The 15437-nt window shown below is 46.0% G+C and overlaps 1 protein-coding gene across 2 annotated transcripts in view; it reads right to left on the reverse strand.

Annotated features, from left to right (window-relative positions):
• The window catches only part of Spink2 (serine peptidase inhibitor Kazal type 2), a 32257-nt gene extending 20767 nt beyond the window's left edge, over positions 1–11490 (reverse strand). The window contains exons 1-2 of one of the 2 annotated variants that reach the window (XM_076937736.1): positions 11268–11490; positions 9882–10010 (exon numbers count right to left, since the gene is read on the reverse strand). In XM_076937736.1, coding sequence (XP_076793851.1) covers positions 9882–9933 — 52 coding nt within the window. In that variant the 5' untranslated portion in view covers positions 9934–10010; positions 11268–11490. Of the gene's footprint in view, positions 1–9881; positions 10059–11267 lie in introns of both variants that reach the window. The other variant, XM_076937735.1, reaches the window with a different exon arrangement.
• Positions 11491–15437: the final 3947 nt, after the last annotated feature.

A 15437-nucleotide genomic window follows, 5' to 3' on the forward strand; every position in this document is an offset into this window, starting at 1 on the left:
GGGCCTTAGGTCAAATCAGATACTGGTTGGTTACTTCCACAAGTTTGGCACCACCATTGCAATGGCATATCTTGCAGGCAGAACATCACTGTAGGTCGAAGGGTCTATGGCTGGCTGAGTTGGTGTTTACCTTCCTGTACCAAGGATGCTAGCACATAGGGATGAAGGCTTAATATAGGCACCAGCTAGATTTCTCAGTTCTCAATAGATGCGTAGGTATTGTCTTCAACAATGAGGCCTTGCTTTCAGTTTGTATAGGGCAACCTATATATAGTCTTGGCCACAGCCTACATTGTTTGGGTTACATTCCCTAGATTGTTAGTTGGCCCCTTTGGCCAACAGCTCAACTAGATGTAACACAATTGCAGTACTGCAAGTTTCATCTGCTGACAAGAGATGTCCAGTTGGGGCTCTGTCATTATTTGGCAGTTTGAGATTCCTCTTTGGAAGAGGGAGTAAGACTGAATGGAGTTAGCTCTCCACAGACAGTAAGGTTGAAGGACCATGGAAGCTTATAAACTATTCATGTAGCCTGGGACCAAGAAAATGAAGTAACTTAATCAACTCTTACAGAATAGGTTAAGCAGATGAGGAGAGAGAGTAAAGAAGGTGACAGTGACTGATCAGTCCTCTGACTGAATGAACAACACATAATTACCTCTCCAAACAAGGGTATTTAGGTCACTTACTGACTAGGCCCTTCACTGTTACAAGGTAGAGACCCAAAGACCACTCAGCATGACCAAAGCTTGACTTGAGAGTTGCATTAAGCGAGCCTGGGCCTGCCTGGAGCAAAGCAATGATCACAGAGCAGCCCTGAATGCATAGTACAGGAAAAAGTTAAAGACAAGAACACAGAAAACTACAGCTTTGTTGGCAGTTGCAGGGGGAAAGCAAGCGAGCAGTTTAATGATCCAAGAACACACCATTAGCTGGCTCTCCCCATGGGACTTCTCAGGGCAGTGGGTACAAACTAAAGATGCCTTCAGCTGAGGCAAGATGGAGAAACCTTTGCCCTGTTACATCATAGGATCAAAATGATTGATCTCAATGAAGACTGCCTTCATCTGTATCCGGTTCTGCTTGGATGGTACATGGGTTTTCCTTTATTAGGATAAGGTTCAGCCCAGATGACCTTGAATTTCTGATTTCCCTGCCTTGGAAGAGAAGTCGGTGCCGTTAACCTCTCAGCCATCTCTCCAGCCCAGCTGCCTCAGCCTCTTGAGTGTTAGAATTGTAAGCATGTGCCATCATACTTAGGTCAAAATAATCTTTTTAAAAAATATTTATTTAGGGGCTGGTGAGACGGCTCAGTGTTTAAGATCACTGGACCTCTTCCAGAGATCCTGAGTTCAAACCACAACCATCTATAACTGAGCCATCTCTCCAGACCTGAAAAAATTCATTTTATAGCTCATATCACACAGAAGTATTCCTAGGTTGGCTAGAAGGCTCAGAGGGTAATGGCACTTGCTGTTCACCCACAGGAACACACACACACACAAACACACAAAGTAAATAAATAAATAAATAATAAACAAATGCAGTAAATAAAATATTTTGAAACCCAAGCAAGTAGTTCACTTTTTAAAATAATACTTGAACTCTAGTCACATTTCAGACTGATTACAGAACTAAGACTTCAAGTCATTTACAGAAAGCAAGCAGGTTAAAGCTGTATTTAGTGATGTCTACTGCCCTCTAGTGGAAGTCAGTTGCTAAAACCCATATATATTATATATAATATATATATGTATATAATATATAATATATGTATATATTATATATATACAGTACTGTTTCAAGTTACAATGTTTTCCTATTGTCTCCACAGTAACCTGTGAAACAGACATTGTTATTCAATTCAATAGTTTAAAAAAATAATTTTTATTTGTTTGATTAGTTTTTGTCTTTAGTTGTTTGTTTGCTTTTTTTTTTTTTTTTGAGATGGGTGTAACTTGCTTTTTTTTTTTTTTTGAGATGGGTGTAACGACCCGCTCTGTTCTGCAGGTCAGGGTTTAGCAAGAGAGAGAGTGGGGGGAAGAAGGGGAAGAGACACGAAAAATAGAGACAAGCCAGAGGATCTGTAGTCAAGTCTCCTTTACTGTCTCCCACAGACTATATTCACACCTCCTACTGACTACCACCACCACACCTACTACTACTACACCACACCCTTACAAGGAAATCCTGGGTATTTATAAGCACAAGCAGGAGAACACAGGTGAAAACATTTTACCACGTGCACTATGCAGCTGGGGTCACTAAACAGCAAAACAAGCGATGTGGGATAAACAAGATACTTATCAGAGTGTGCTTCAGCTGTTGTAGGCTGTTGAAAAACAAGTCTCTCATCAGGGTATATGGCTCCAGATGGCTGTAAAGTTGATAGCTGCTTTCTAGCCACTTTCTAGCCGCTTTCTAGCCGCTTTCTGCTTAAAGTCGGCTCCCAACAGATGGGTAGGCATTTACAGGCTCTAAAGTCTCCTGACTTTACAGGCATGTGCTACCATGCTGGACTCCAAAATTCAGCTTTTTGAAGTCCTCTCAATAGTAATGGCTCTAATGGTCAAGGTGGCCCACACTTTAAGCAAGAAGATTCTGTGTTTAGGACGTGAGATTAACTACCCGTTGCCCCTAGTGACACAGGCTATTAATCCCAGCACTCAGGGGGCAGAGAGAGGCAGATCTCTGTGAGTTCAAGGCCAGCCTGCTTTGCATATCGAGTTCCAATCCAACTAGGGCCACAAAGTGAGACCCTGTTTCAAAAAAAGGGAGGGAGAGCTGCCTCCTCTTCGGCAAGGTCCTTATTCTATCCCTAGTACCATAAAACAAATGACTCTCTGGACAACCATGTTCAACAGAGTTGAATGAAGCTAGTAAAGATTCACCTGAGAGAGCCACACACGACCAGTGGCGGCTTGAGTAAAAATGGCCACCATAGGCTCACATCTTTGAATGCTTTGTCCCCAATCAATGGAACTGTTTGGGAAGAACCAGAGGGTGTGCTTTTGTTGGAGGAGGTATGTCACTGGGGGTGGGGTTTTAAGGTTTCTAAAACCCACTTATTCCTAGTTAACTCTCTCTCTCTCTCTCTCTCTCTCTCTCTCTCTCTCTTTCTGCCTTGTTTGAGGGTTGAAAAGTAAGCTGCTGGGGCTGGAGAGATGGCTCAGAGGTTAAGAGCACTGACTGCTCTTCCAGAGGTCCTGAGTTCAATTCCCAGCAACCACATGGTGGCTCACAACCATCTGTAATGGGATCTGATGTGTCTGAAGACAGCTACATTGTACTCACATAAAATGAATAAATAAATCTAAAAAAAATAAATAAATAAAAGAAAGAAAAGAAAAGTAAGCTGTCAGCTACTTCCCCAGTGCCATGCCAGTCTGCCTTGCTGCTATGCCCCCTGCCATGATAAAAATGGATTCCAACCCTCTGGAACTATAAGTTCCAATTTAAATGCTTTCTTTCATAAGTTGTCTTGGTCATTGTCTTAGTTAGGGTTTTACTGCTGTTAACAGACACCATGACCAAGGCAACTCTTATAAGGACAACATTTAATTGAGGCTGCTTACAGGTTCAGAGATTTAGTCCATTATCATTGTCTTAGGGTTTTACTGCTGTGAACAGACACTATCACCAAGTCATGAGGCCAAGGCATTGTAATGACAATATTTAATTAGAGCTGGCTTATAGGTTTAGAGGTTCAGTCTGTCAGGCAGGAACATGGCAGCATCCAGGCAGGCATGGTGCAGGAGGAGCTGAGAGTTTTACATCTTCATCTGAAGGCTGCTAGCAGAATACTGGCTCCTAGGCAGCTAGGACAAGGGTATTAAAGCCCATAACTACAAGGCCACACCTACTTTAACAAGGTCACACCTACTAACAGTACCACTCCCTGGGGTGGGCCGAGCATATACAAACCATCACAGTTATGATGTTTAGTAACAGTAGAAAAGTAACTAAGACGACCGACCAGGTTGCAGGCAAGGAGTATCTGTGGACAGAAAATGTGTGTTGCTAACACAGTGTAACTGTGGGGCATGATCAACACACCCTGTGGTTGACTGGAGCTGCTGTATGATTGGCTAAGTCAGCTATTTGACATGACATTTTACTTCTTTTTTATTTTATTTTATTTTATTTATTTATTTATTTATTTTGGTTTTTCCAGACAGGGTTTCTCTGTATAGCCTTAGCTGTCCTGGAACTCACTCTGTAGACCAGGCTGGCCTCGACCTCAGAAATCCACCTGCCTCTGCCTCCCAAGTGCTGGGATTAAAGGCGTGCGCCACCACCGACCTGCGAGATTTTACTTCTAAATCAGGCTTTCTATTGGTTTATACACAAGCTGGGTCATAGTTCATTATATGGAGATTCACAGTATAGACAAAGCCTCTGCCAGATTTAACGGGACCTTTGGTAGTCTCTGTGTTGTGTTGCAAAGTTAAAGAATATATTGACCAAATAGACCACTAGATTCCACCAACCCCAAAGCTAAGCATGTCCTCAGCATCTGAAACCCATAGTGATGACATCCTTGCTTTGCAGTAGCTGGCATACCGGATCTTTTCCACCATGTATCAAATATCATTGATTTCTGGCTTTCCTCTGTTCTGTCACTATAAAAATTTCATAAAACCCTTTCCCCAGAACATGGTGTTTAGGGCTACCTGAATCCTTCCCTGTTCCCTGAGGCTGTAGCTCCAGAATAAACTATTCCTTATTCCCTTTGAGGTGAGAGCTCTGTTTGTATCAGCAAAGCCAAGAGACTAAGAGATTCCAGCTGCTTTTAATTCAAGAAGATACCTAGGAAGTGTGGACGGTGCCACAACGATGGAAGCTGGAAGCGAGTTTCATAATGGGGGGGGGGGGCAGCGAAGTGGAACCTCTGTGTGTGTGTGTTTGTCTAATTCTCTCTCTCTCTCTCTCTCTCTCTCTCTCTCTCTCTCTCTCTCACACACACACACACACACACTAGCTAGGGCCTATGGCAGAAGCAAGCTAGAGAACACGGAACAAGAAGCATCACTCCTCGGACACTGATTTGATTTCACAGTGGGGAGTCTAGAAAGTTTACACTGAGAAGGCATGTGAGAAAAATCAACTCAGGAAATGGCCAGTTTCTTCCCTCCTAAATATATATGTGTGTTTGCTGAGCATCTGTGGTGTGGCAGCTCCAGAAATAAATAGGACACAGCCTTGAGTGTCAAGGATGACAGTCTTGCTGCTGAGGGACCTTCGTTCCTCTGAGGAGCTGCGAGAGAAAACAGTAGCATGCATCCTTGGGAGGCACAATTCAGGGAAAAATGCACCGCCGTGGGCTCCAGTCTTCCTCAAAAGTACGCTTAAGCATTCTTTATTTCTCCGTTACTAAATTGTTCCATGTATAGGTCAAAATTCTCAGAAATAACCACACCTGTAGCACCTATGTGCTATGAGGTCACAACAATCAGTATTTGCAGAAATCCTGGTCAAGATGAAGCAAAACTGAATGGTTGTCAGAGTCAAGACACAAGTTGATAAGAGATCGTTGCCTTAATCTGGTACTTACTCCTGTTATGGGAAGAACACCCAAGACAGGCACCCGAGTCTGTGTGGAGAATCTTAAGTAGCCACGCTGGGTCCAACTTAGGGGAGAGATCTCCAAAGCCTCAGCCCGGGGCTGCAGTTTCCTGCAACTCCACAGATACACAGTGCCATCTTTTACCTAGTCTGCCATTGGTGGCTTTAATTCTTAGCCTAAGTGACTCAGGACGATGAGCCAGCAGCGAACGTGTTCCCAGAAGCAGAAAGGGTGATGTCTGCCACGTGGCGTTCCTCAAGGTTGCCATGGCTTTGCTCCCCAACTGAAGTCCGCTTTCTGCCTAGCCATTCTTGGAGAGGATCTAGGTTTGAGTCCTAGCACTCAATTCTCGTTCTATGGAACCAGCGCCCTCTTCTGCCCTCCTTGGGGTACTGCATGAACATGGTGCGCACATGGTCAAACAAAACGTTCACACACATAAAATAAAGACCAGACTGGGTCAAAAGCAATCTGCTTGCCTCAGCCTAGGACCTGCTAGGATTACAGGTGTGAGGCTTCCCCCCAGGCTCCTGCTTCTTTCTTAAGTTCCTTGTCGCCACTGCCACAACTCATGTAACACATGATACTCCGCCTCAGAGCAGACCTCCCACCCAAATCCCACCATCAACAAAAACCTGGCTCCTGCTCCCTGGCACCAGGAAGCCCAGCCAAGTGTTGGCCTTACCGCAAAGCATGTCTGATCTTTCACAATTGGTCTCCAAGGGGCACACCCAGGCCTAATGAAGACACATTTTTCTCTCTACTCCCATAAATAGATTTGTGAATTCATACCTATTCATACTGATTCATTGAAAACAATGTTTGAGTTCACAACACTTGAGCAATTGATTAGGAATTCGAGGACAGATAAGAAGTAGGAGGTCAATCTGGGCTGTTTGAGAGCCAGTCTCTAATTAATTAATTAATTAATTAGCCCGAGGGACAGTCCAGGCTTTTGGGTACCACTTACTTGTCCTTGAGACTCTCTCTCTCTCTCTCTCTCTCTCTCTCTCTCTCTCTCTCTCTCATTTTTTGAGGGGAGGGGTGAGACAGGGTCTCACTATGTACCTCTGGTTGTCCTAAAACTCACTATGTAGACGAGGCTAGCTAGCCTCAAACTCACAGAGATACACACCTACCTGTGCCTCCTAAGCGCAATGCATTTTAATTAAAGACATGCACACGAAATGCCCCACATTTAACGGCATTTTTCTTTCCTACCCCCATCCCCAAAGTCTCCCTGACTGTCTTGGATGTGCACATCAGTGGCCACCATACCAAGCCAGGCTTGGACTCCCATTCTCAATGACCAAATTAAAGAGAAAAGGTGATCCAGAAGAGCAAAAGGGGGAGGTTTACTCTATGTGGCCAAAATGAGAAGGACAATAAAGAGGTACAGTGACCACGTCTCCTGGACTCCTGACATATGGGCATGCATACCTAAGTAGCCCCAGTCAAGGTCTAAGCCTGCCCGCCATCACTGTCTGAACCCTCCTCTGTCCTACCAGGTGGTTTAATAAGTTGTCAATACTGAGACAAGCTCCCCTTCTGACTGTCCCAGGGCTGTTAGCATTCCTTCTTGGCTCCACCTCACAGTTACCTGGCAACAGCCAGGTGTGCCTGACTCAGCATAAAAGGTGCTGCTTGCTCCCTCCTCTCTCTCTCTCTTGCTGTCCAACCCTCTTCCCTCTCTGTTCCTTCTCTCCTCATTTCTCTCCCCCTCTCTCTCCACATGTTCACAACCGCCCTCTACTCCTCTTCTCTCTCTCTCTCTCTCTCTCTCTCTCTCTCTCTCTCTTTCTCTCTCTGCCTTTCTCTGTCTCCACTCCCCCCTTAATTCCCCTCCCCATGCCCTAAATAAACTCTATTCCATACTATTTCCATGTTATGGTTAGTACTTCAGGGGGAAGGGCTGTCTCAGCTTGGGCCCACTGAGGCACCCCCCTTCCCCCCCCCCCCACCATACCATACCTCTGCAAACACATTCCTGGTTCTTTCTTTCTTTTTTATAGAACACAAGGGCCAAGCTGGGTGGTGGTGGCGCACGCCTTTATCCTTTAATCGCGGATTTCTGAGTTCGAGGCCAGCCTGGTCTACAGAGTGAGTTCCAGGACAGCCAGGGCTACACAGAGAAACCCTGTCTCGAAGAAAAAAAAAAAAAAAAAAAAAAAAAAAAAAAAAAAAAAAAAAAAAAAAAAAAAAAAACACAAGGGCCCCGGGCTTTTCCTTCTCTGAGCAACAAGCTCTAGGAGAAATTCCTCTTTCGTGGGGGCCATTGTTTCCATAGTCACATAGCCAAAGGGAAGGCACAAATGTCTCTCTGAAATGTGTTCCCACCAGTTTCTCAGGGTTTTATGGATCAGAGTGTGTCCTTCAAAACAGCAATTAGGGGCCAGGTGTAGAGGCTGAATGACTGTAATTCCAGTACTCAGGAGGCAGAGGCAGGAGGATCTGAGGTCAAAACTGGTCTGGTCTACATAGAGAAAACTTTTTTTTTTTTAAGTGGGGGTGGGGAGCAATTATGGGTCAGTTCGACTTCTAGCTATCCGAATGCTCAAACTGAGAGAAGATCCGGTAGACTTTGTTTTTGCCTGTAGGCATCCTGGAGATACCAGCTCTTACCAGGAAGACCTCTCTACAGGCGTGCTCACAATGGTAGCTGATTCCCCCACAGTGAAGGCTAAGAGAGAAAGCCAAGCAGGTACCACAGACTCCTTTTGGATCTGAATTACGGAAGTTGCTGGCATCTGTCACTTCTGCCCTGTTCTATCCGTTAGAAGTTACTGTGTCCAGCTGACTCCCAAGGAAAGGGAAATACATGGGGGAGGGGGAGGGGCGGGGCGTGAGTGAAGGGAGGGAACAGGGAAGAAAGACACCTTAGAGGCTACAAAGCCCGAACCCCAAGAGGAAGGCAATGCAGATGCTGGAGAGAGAGAGAGAGAGAGAGAGAGAGAGAGAGAGAGAGAGAGAGAGAGAGAGAGAGAGAGAGAGAGAGAGAGAGAGAGAGAGAGAGAGAGAGAGGCTTTTTCACTGTAGTACTTAAAGTAGGTGTGGGGGAAGGGCAGAAGTAATTCAACAGGAGACAGCGGCAACCCAGAAGACTGGTGCCAGGGCTTGTTTGTCAGTGTGTTTCTCTTTAAAATGTTATTTATCTGTTTGCTTGCTTTTTTTTTTGTTTTTGAGACCAGGTCTCACTGTGTAGCCATGGTCAGTCTGGAACTCAATATATACACCAGACTGGCTTCAAACTTAACAGTGATCCACCTGCCTCTGCCTCCCAAGTGCTGAGATTAGGGGGCTGGCTAGATGGCTCACTGGTTAAAGAGCCCTGAATGTTCTTTCAGAGAATCGGGTTCCATTCCCAGCACCCACATGGCAGCTCATAACTGTAACTCTTAAGATCTGACGCCCTCATGCAGGCAAAACAGCAATGCACATTTAAAAAGCAAAAAATTAAAACAGGCCAGGTGAGACGTTCATACCTGTAATCCCTACACTAGGGGCAGCAAAGGTGTTAGCATTCTGTCTAAACTCCACCCCCACAGTTACCTGGCAATAGCCAGGTAGGCCTGGCCCACTATAAAAGGGGCTGCTTGCCCCCTCCTCTCTCTCTCACCCCTCCCCCTCCTCTCTCTCTCTCCCCTTCCCCCTCCCCTCCCTCTCTCCCCCTCCCCTTCCCTCTCTCCTCCTCCCCCTTTCCCTCTCCCTCTCCCCCTCCTCTCCCCTCCCTCTCTCCCCCTCCCCCTCCCTCCTGCTCTCTTGCCCTCTCCCCCTCTCTCCCTGTGGCCAGCCTTTATTCTTCTCCTCTACTCTCTCCCTCTCTCTGCCTCTACTACCCTCTTAACTGCCCTCCCCAGCCCTGAATAAACTCTATTCTATACTATACCATCATGTGGTTGGTCCCTCAGAGGGAAGGGATGCCTTGGGTCTGGTTGCCAGCACCCATAAGGGAGCCCACAACCATCTAAAACTCCACTTCAGGGAAACTGTGGCCTTCTTCTGGCTTCTGTGGTGCTGGGCATACAAACAGTGCTCACACATACATGCATATATACTCATAGGTACACATGAAAACATCTAAGCAACAAGAGACTGGAGACTTAGATTGTTGTTTAAGAGCACTGGCTGCTCTTCCAGAGGATCTGGGTTCAATTCCCAGGACCCACATGGTGGCTTTCAAGAGTTTGTAACTCTAATCCCAGGGCATCTGATGTTCTCATGCAGCTGTTGGGGCACCAGGTCTATACGCAGGCAAAACACCCATGCACATAAAATAAAAGTGAAAACAAAAATTAAAAAGAAGAAAACCCCTTACCTCTTGAGCAATGCTGGAGTTTTAGTTGAATTCTTGTACTTCTGAAAACCATCGCTCCTCCCACTTGAAGCCCTGGTCTCTAGGTAAATGCTTTTTCTCCAATGTTGACATTTCCAGCAGAGAACAAGGCTGAGGGAGGTTGCAAAAAAAAAAGATAGCTCTTTTCCAGACCTGAACCTGGCAGAGAAGAGGAGGAAGGGTCTCAATGGCCGCCTTCCTGCAGGTTCTTGACTGTCCTTAAGCTAATTTTCACTGTCCAAATTACAAGGAAAATTACTTTCCAGTCTTTAATGTAGTACCAAAATTTGTCTTGGAATGGATTCCTTCACCTGCCAGCTTCATCTTGTCCCATGGAGATTTAGCTAAGGATACCCCACCTTTCCAGTCACAGGCCTGAGCTTCATTGCTCTCAGCTGCTTTGGAAAGTCTCCTTGCAGGTGATTTCCATGTGGTCAGAGAGCTAGTACTGATGCAAACCTCTAACTGATCAATGGCTGGAGTCCTTCCACAACGCTAGCAACCAGGGAGATGTAAGGGAGGGATCACCACAGACACACACACACCTCCCTGGTGATTCCTTAGGAAAGAGGAGAGAGGAATGGAATTCTGGAGGTACAGTTCACATCCCAAGTCCATCAGCCAGATGGACCCTAACCTTGTCAAGCTTTGTTTTCAAAGAGCTAGCCTGGACTACATATACCTTCTCAAAAAAGGGGAGTTGGGGGGGGTGGGCATGGTGCCAAGCAAATGTAATCCCGGTAGGCAAAGGCAGCCAGCCTGGTCTACATAACATGTCCCAGTGAGACCCTGTCTCAAAAACAGACAAAAAACAGAAAAGTACCTGGGCTACCTGAGCCAAGTCTCAGATAACCAAAACTAACCACTCGGGTGGTAGAGGAATAAGAATCAGGGATTCACAGCCAGCCTCTGCTACATGGCAAGTCTGAGGCCAGCCTGGGCTACATAAAACTCCGTAAAAAAAAAAAAAAAAAAAAAAATACAAACACACACCAAAGATAAAAATAATAAAAGCACAATTGTTTTGCACTGTTCAGGGAATAAAAGATAAGAAGGGAGGTCGAAATATATGTTAAGCCAGATGCAATTTGCTTTTTTTTAAAAAAATTTATTTTAAACTATGTGTTCATGTGTGGTGGGGTATGTGCACATGGGTACAGGCGCCTTTGGAGGCCAGAAGAGTATGTTGGACCCTCTGGAGTTATAGGGAGTTGTGAACCGTGCAACACGGGTACCGGGAAGCGAACTCCTGCCTTCTGTAAAAGCGATACCACTGAGCCAAACTCAGCAGCACCCTAATTGTTTGAAGCTGCAGACACCGGGCGGTAGAGAAGGAGCCTGAGTGTACTGAGTGTATCAATTAATCACCTATAGGCTGCGTCTCTACCAGCAGCTTTCCTGCCTTCTCAGAACTCGTCCTCGGTGCAAACGATGTGTAGCCTTTTCTGAGTTAATTTAGAAAGTCCCAGAGCGTCGTTCCGCAGTGAGTCCGTCTGCCGGATTCAGAAGGGGAGAACGTGTGTCCGAGAAACTCAACACTTCTCCTGATCCTGTTAGCTTCGGTTCTGATAGATGCTTTTCAGGGTTAGCTATAATGGAGATTGAACCTAGCGATTCCAGTGCGCTAGGCAAGAGCGCTACTTTAGCTAAATCTTTCTATGTTTTATTTTAGAACTTTTCTCCAAGTCTTATTTTCTCCAAGTCCAGTGCTTTACCTGCACGTATGCATGCATAGCACATGTGTGACTGTTGTGTGTGTGTGTGTGTGGGGGGAGGGGTCAGAAGAGAACATTAGATCCCCTGGGACTGGAGTTGCAGGCACTTGTAAACCACAATTCGGGTGCTGGGAACTGAGTCTGGGTCCTCTGCAGGGCAAGTTGGCTTAACTGCTGAGCTAACTCTCCAGCAATTACTTGGTATTTTCAGTCAGTGCCTCACTCAGTGGCCCACTCAGGCCTTGAACTTGTGATTCTCCTGCCTCAGCCTCTCAAGTAGCTGGGATTGCAGACCTGTACCACCACATATACACTTTGATTGGGTGTATAGCTTGGAGTTTAAGAGCTGAGTCAGAATGCACAGATAGGTGAAGATTCGGGGGTAGGGGTTGCTTTTACATTTTTAAGAAAGACATGATAAACTCAGACGTGGCTGCTCACATTTGCAGGCCCAGGACTCGTGAACCTGGACAGGAAGAGCACCGCTGATTTTGAAACCAGCCTGGGCTACACACTGGAACCAGAGAAACAAGGGCCGCGAAGATGGCTCAGTCAGTACATAGATGTACATGGCCTACAAACCCAACGCCTTGAGCCCAGGCTTGACAACATCTGGTACATATCTATAATCTCATTACTCATGGCATGCTGGGAAGTAGAGTCAAGAAAATGGTCAGACACTCGTAGTCAGCTAGACTTCGGTATGCTATGCAGTGGTAGAAACAAGAGATCCCCTGTCTCAACACAGTGGAAGGAACTCCCAAAGTTTCCTCTGATCTCCACACATGTTCTGTCATACAGGCAAGCCTACATTAACACACACACATACCATATACACCATACTTGCACACACACAAAATAATAAATAAGATAACGTTTACAAAATATTTTAAATATTAAATATTTTGCCAGCAGTGTTGGCGCACGCCTTTAATCCCAGCACTTGGGAGGCAGAGGCAGGCGGATTTCTGAGTTCGAGGACAGCCTGGTCTACAGAGTGAGTTCCAGGATAGCCAGGGCTACACAGAGAAACCCTGTCTCGAAGAAATATATATATATATATATATATATATATATATATAATATTTTAATATTTACCCCAATCCCTGAAAGAAAAAAAAGTCTGCTAGAGTTGAAAATATCAGGGTTTAGCCAGGTGGTGGCACATGCCTTCAATCCCAGCTCTCAGGAGACAGAGGCAGGTGTCCTGAGTTCTGAGTTCAAGCCCAGTCTGGTCTACAGAGTGAGTTCAAAGACAGCCAAGGCTATTAACACAGAGAAATCTTGTCTCAGAAAAACTAAAAGAAAAGAAATATTAGAATGCATCATACACCGTGTTCCTGGTTCTCCTAGTTGGGCCCTGCCGTGTAATCAAAATCATCTCAATGTTTTTTTCCAAGATTTATTTATTTTTTTGTCCATTGGTGTTCTGTCTGCATGTATGTCTGTGAAGGTGCCAGGTAAGCTACCATGTGGGGGCTGGGAATTGAACCAGGGTCCTCTGGAAGAACACTCAGTGTTCTTAACTACCGAGCCATCTCTCCAGCCCCATCTTGATACCTGTATAAAGTTATATTAATTTATCAACAACTGTACTGCTACTTACAGCTCATAGTTTTTTTTCTTCCTTTATCTGTCTTGACTTCTTTCCTCTTTCTTAATTAAATCAAAGCCTTTCCTTCAAAACCCTTTCAAATGCCTCTTGCCCAGCAAAAACAAATTTTCCTGTTCCCTGGCAGTCTCATGGTCGCACTGTGTGCAAACATGTACTGAGCTCACGCTAAAATTATGTTCCTGGCTCCTGCTGTGCTGCCATTAAACTCAAAGACAGAAGAGTGCACAGGGCAGGTCTCCAGGCACTTCAGGAGAGGGGAGGAGCATGTAATTACCACATGAGATCTTAAGTGTAATGATAGAGACGTTAAAGGGCCTCTGAGAGGGGGCTAGAAGGTAGTCAGCCTCCAAGACTGTCTGAAATGACCCCTGCCATCCTACCGTGTGTGGGCCTCTTCCACAGGGCATCAAGGCTCACCCCTGTCTGGATAGACTAGGATGAACCACTCCTTTAATCCTTGCATTCTGGAGATGAAGGCAGGGAGGTCAAGAGTTCAAGGACCCCCTACAGATGGAGCTCAAGACTAGACTACACAGGCTACATGAGACCCTGTCTCAAACAACCACAAAGAATGTGACAGCCTAGAGGACGGACTGAGATGGTTTCAAACAAACAAAAGAATGAAACAAACAAACAAACAAAACAACAACAACAACAACAAAAAACCCAACCAATCAAAACTACAGAAAGCAAGTAAGAAATCCACTGATGGTTGGACCTGTTCTGACAGTCAGGTAATAGCTACTGTGGAGGCTGAGGCAGGAGGATCCTGACTGTGTTTATGGCCTGCCTGGGCACCTCAGTAAGACTTTGTACCAAAATAAAAAGAGAAAAAAAAAAATGGAGGTTTTTAGGGTTGTAGCTCAGTGGTGAACTGAGCAAGCAGTCAGCCCTAGGTTCAATCTTTGGGATTCCCCACTCAACCACCACCACCACACCACCAGCACCACCACCATCACCACTACCACCACCATCACCACCACCACCATCACCACTACCACCACCACCACCACCACCATCACCACTACCACCACCACCACCACCACCACTCCACCACCATCATCACCACCACCACTACCACCACCATCACCACTACCACCACCATCACCACCACCATCATCACCACCACCACCACCATCACCACCACCATCACCACCACCACCACCACCACCACACCACCACCATCATCACCACCACCACCACACCACCATCACTACACCACCACCATCACACCACCACCCACACATATTACTGCCTTGAGCCAGGCTGGATGTGTTGGTTCACCCTTGTAGTGCAGGCACTCAGGAAGCTGAGACAGAAGGATTGCCATAAGTTTCAGGTCAGCCAGGACCATGTAGGACTCTGTTTCAAACAACAGCAAAACCTAAGAAAGGGCCCTATGTGTTGGCATTTTGTCTTGGCTCCGCCCCACAGTTACCTGGCAACAGCCAGGTGTGCATGACTCATTATAAATGGGGCTGCTTGCCCCTCCTCTCTCTCTCTCTCTCTTGCCTTCTTGCTCTTGCTCTGTGTTCTTGTTCCTGCTCCCTCTTTTTCTCCATCTCCATTCCCTTCCCCCTCTCTCCACGCTCTCTCTCTCTCTCTCTCTCTCTCTCTCTCTCTCTCTCTCTCTCTCCTCTGCCTCTACTACCCTCTCAACTCCCCTCCCCAAGCCCTGAATAAACTATTCTATTTGTGGCTTGCCCCTCAGAGGAAGGGATGCCTCCTCATGGGCCGCAGAGGCACCCCTTCCCCCACACCTGCCTGCACATCCACCAAGCATATTCCTTCTCTCTTTATTTTATTTATTTATTTATTTATTTTTGGTTTTCCAAGACAGGGTTTCTCTGTGTAGCCCTGGCTGTCCTGGAACTCACTCTGTAGACCAGGCTGGCCTCAAACTCAGAAATCCGCCTGCCTCTGCCTCCCAATTGCTGGGATTAAAGGCGTGCGCCACCACCGCCCGGCTCTCTCTATCTTTATAAAACACAAAACTATGTCTTCATTGTGTCCCAAGACTGGTTTTTAAATTCCAAGGGCAGGAGGACACGGGCCATAGATATTGTCGTAGGGATTTCTGAGCTCCTGAACCTGCACACCTCCCCCCCCCCCCCTCACAGTAAACATTTGTTCCTATTAAGGGAAAACTCTTCAAGCTTGAAGAGATTTATTTGGAGGGGAGAGGGGTTAGTCTTCTGAAACTGGGTC

Source organism: Arvicanthis niloticus, chromosome 7 (genome assembly GCF_011762505.2).
Source record: "Arvicanthis niloticus isolate mArvNil1 chromosome 7, mArvNil1.pat.X, whole genome shotgun sequence".
NCBI classification, from domain to species: domain Eukaryota; kingdom Metazoa; phylum Chordata; class Mammalia; order Rodentia; family Muridae; genus Arvicanthis; species Arvicanthis niloticus.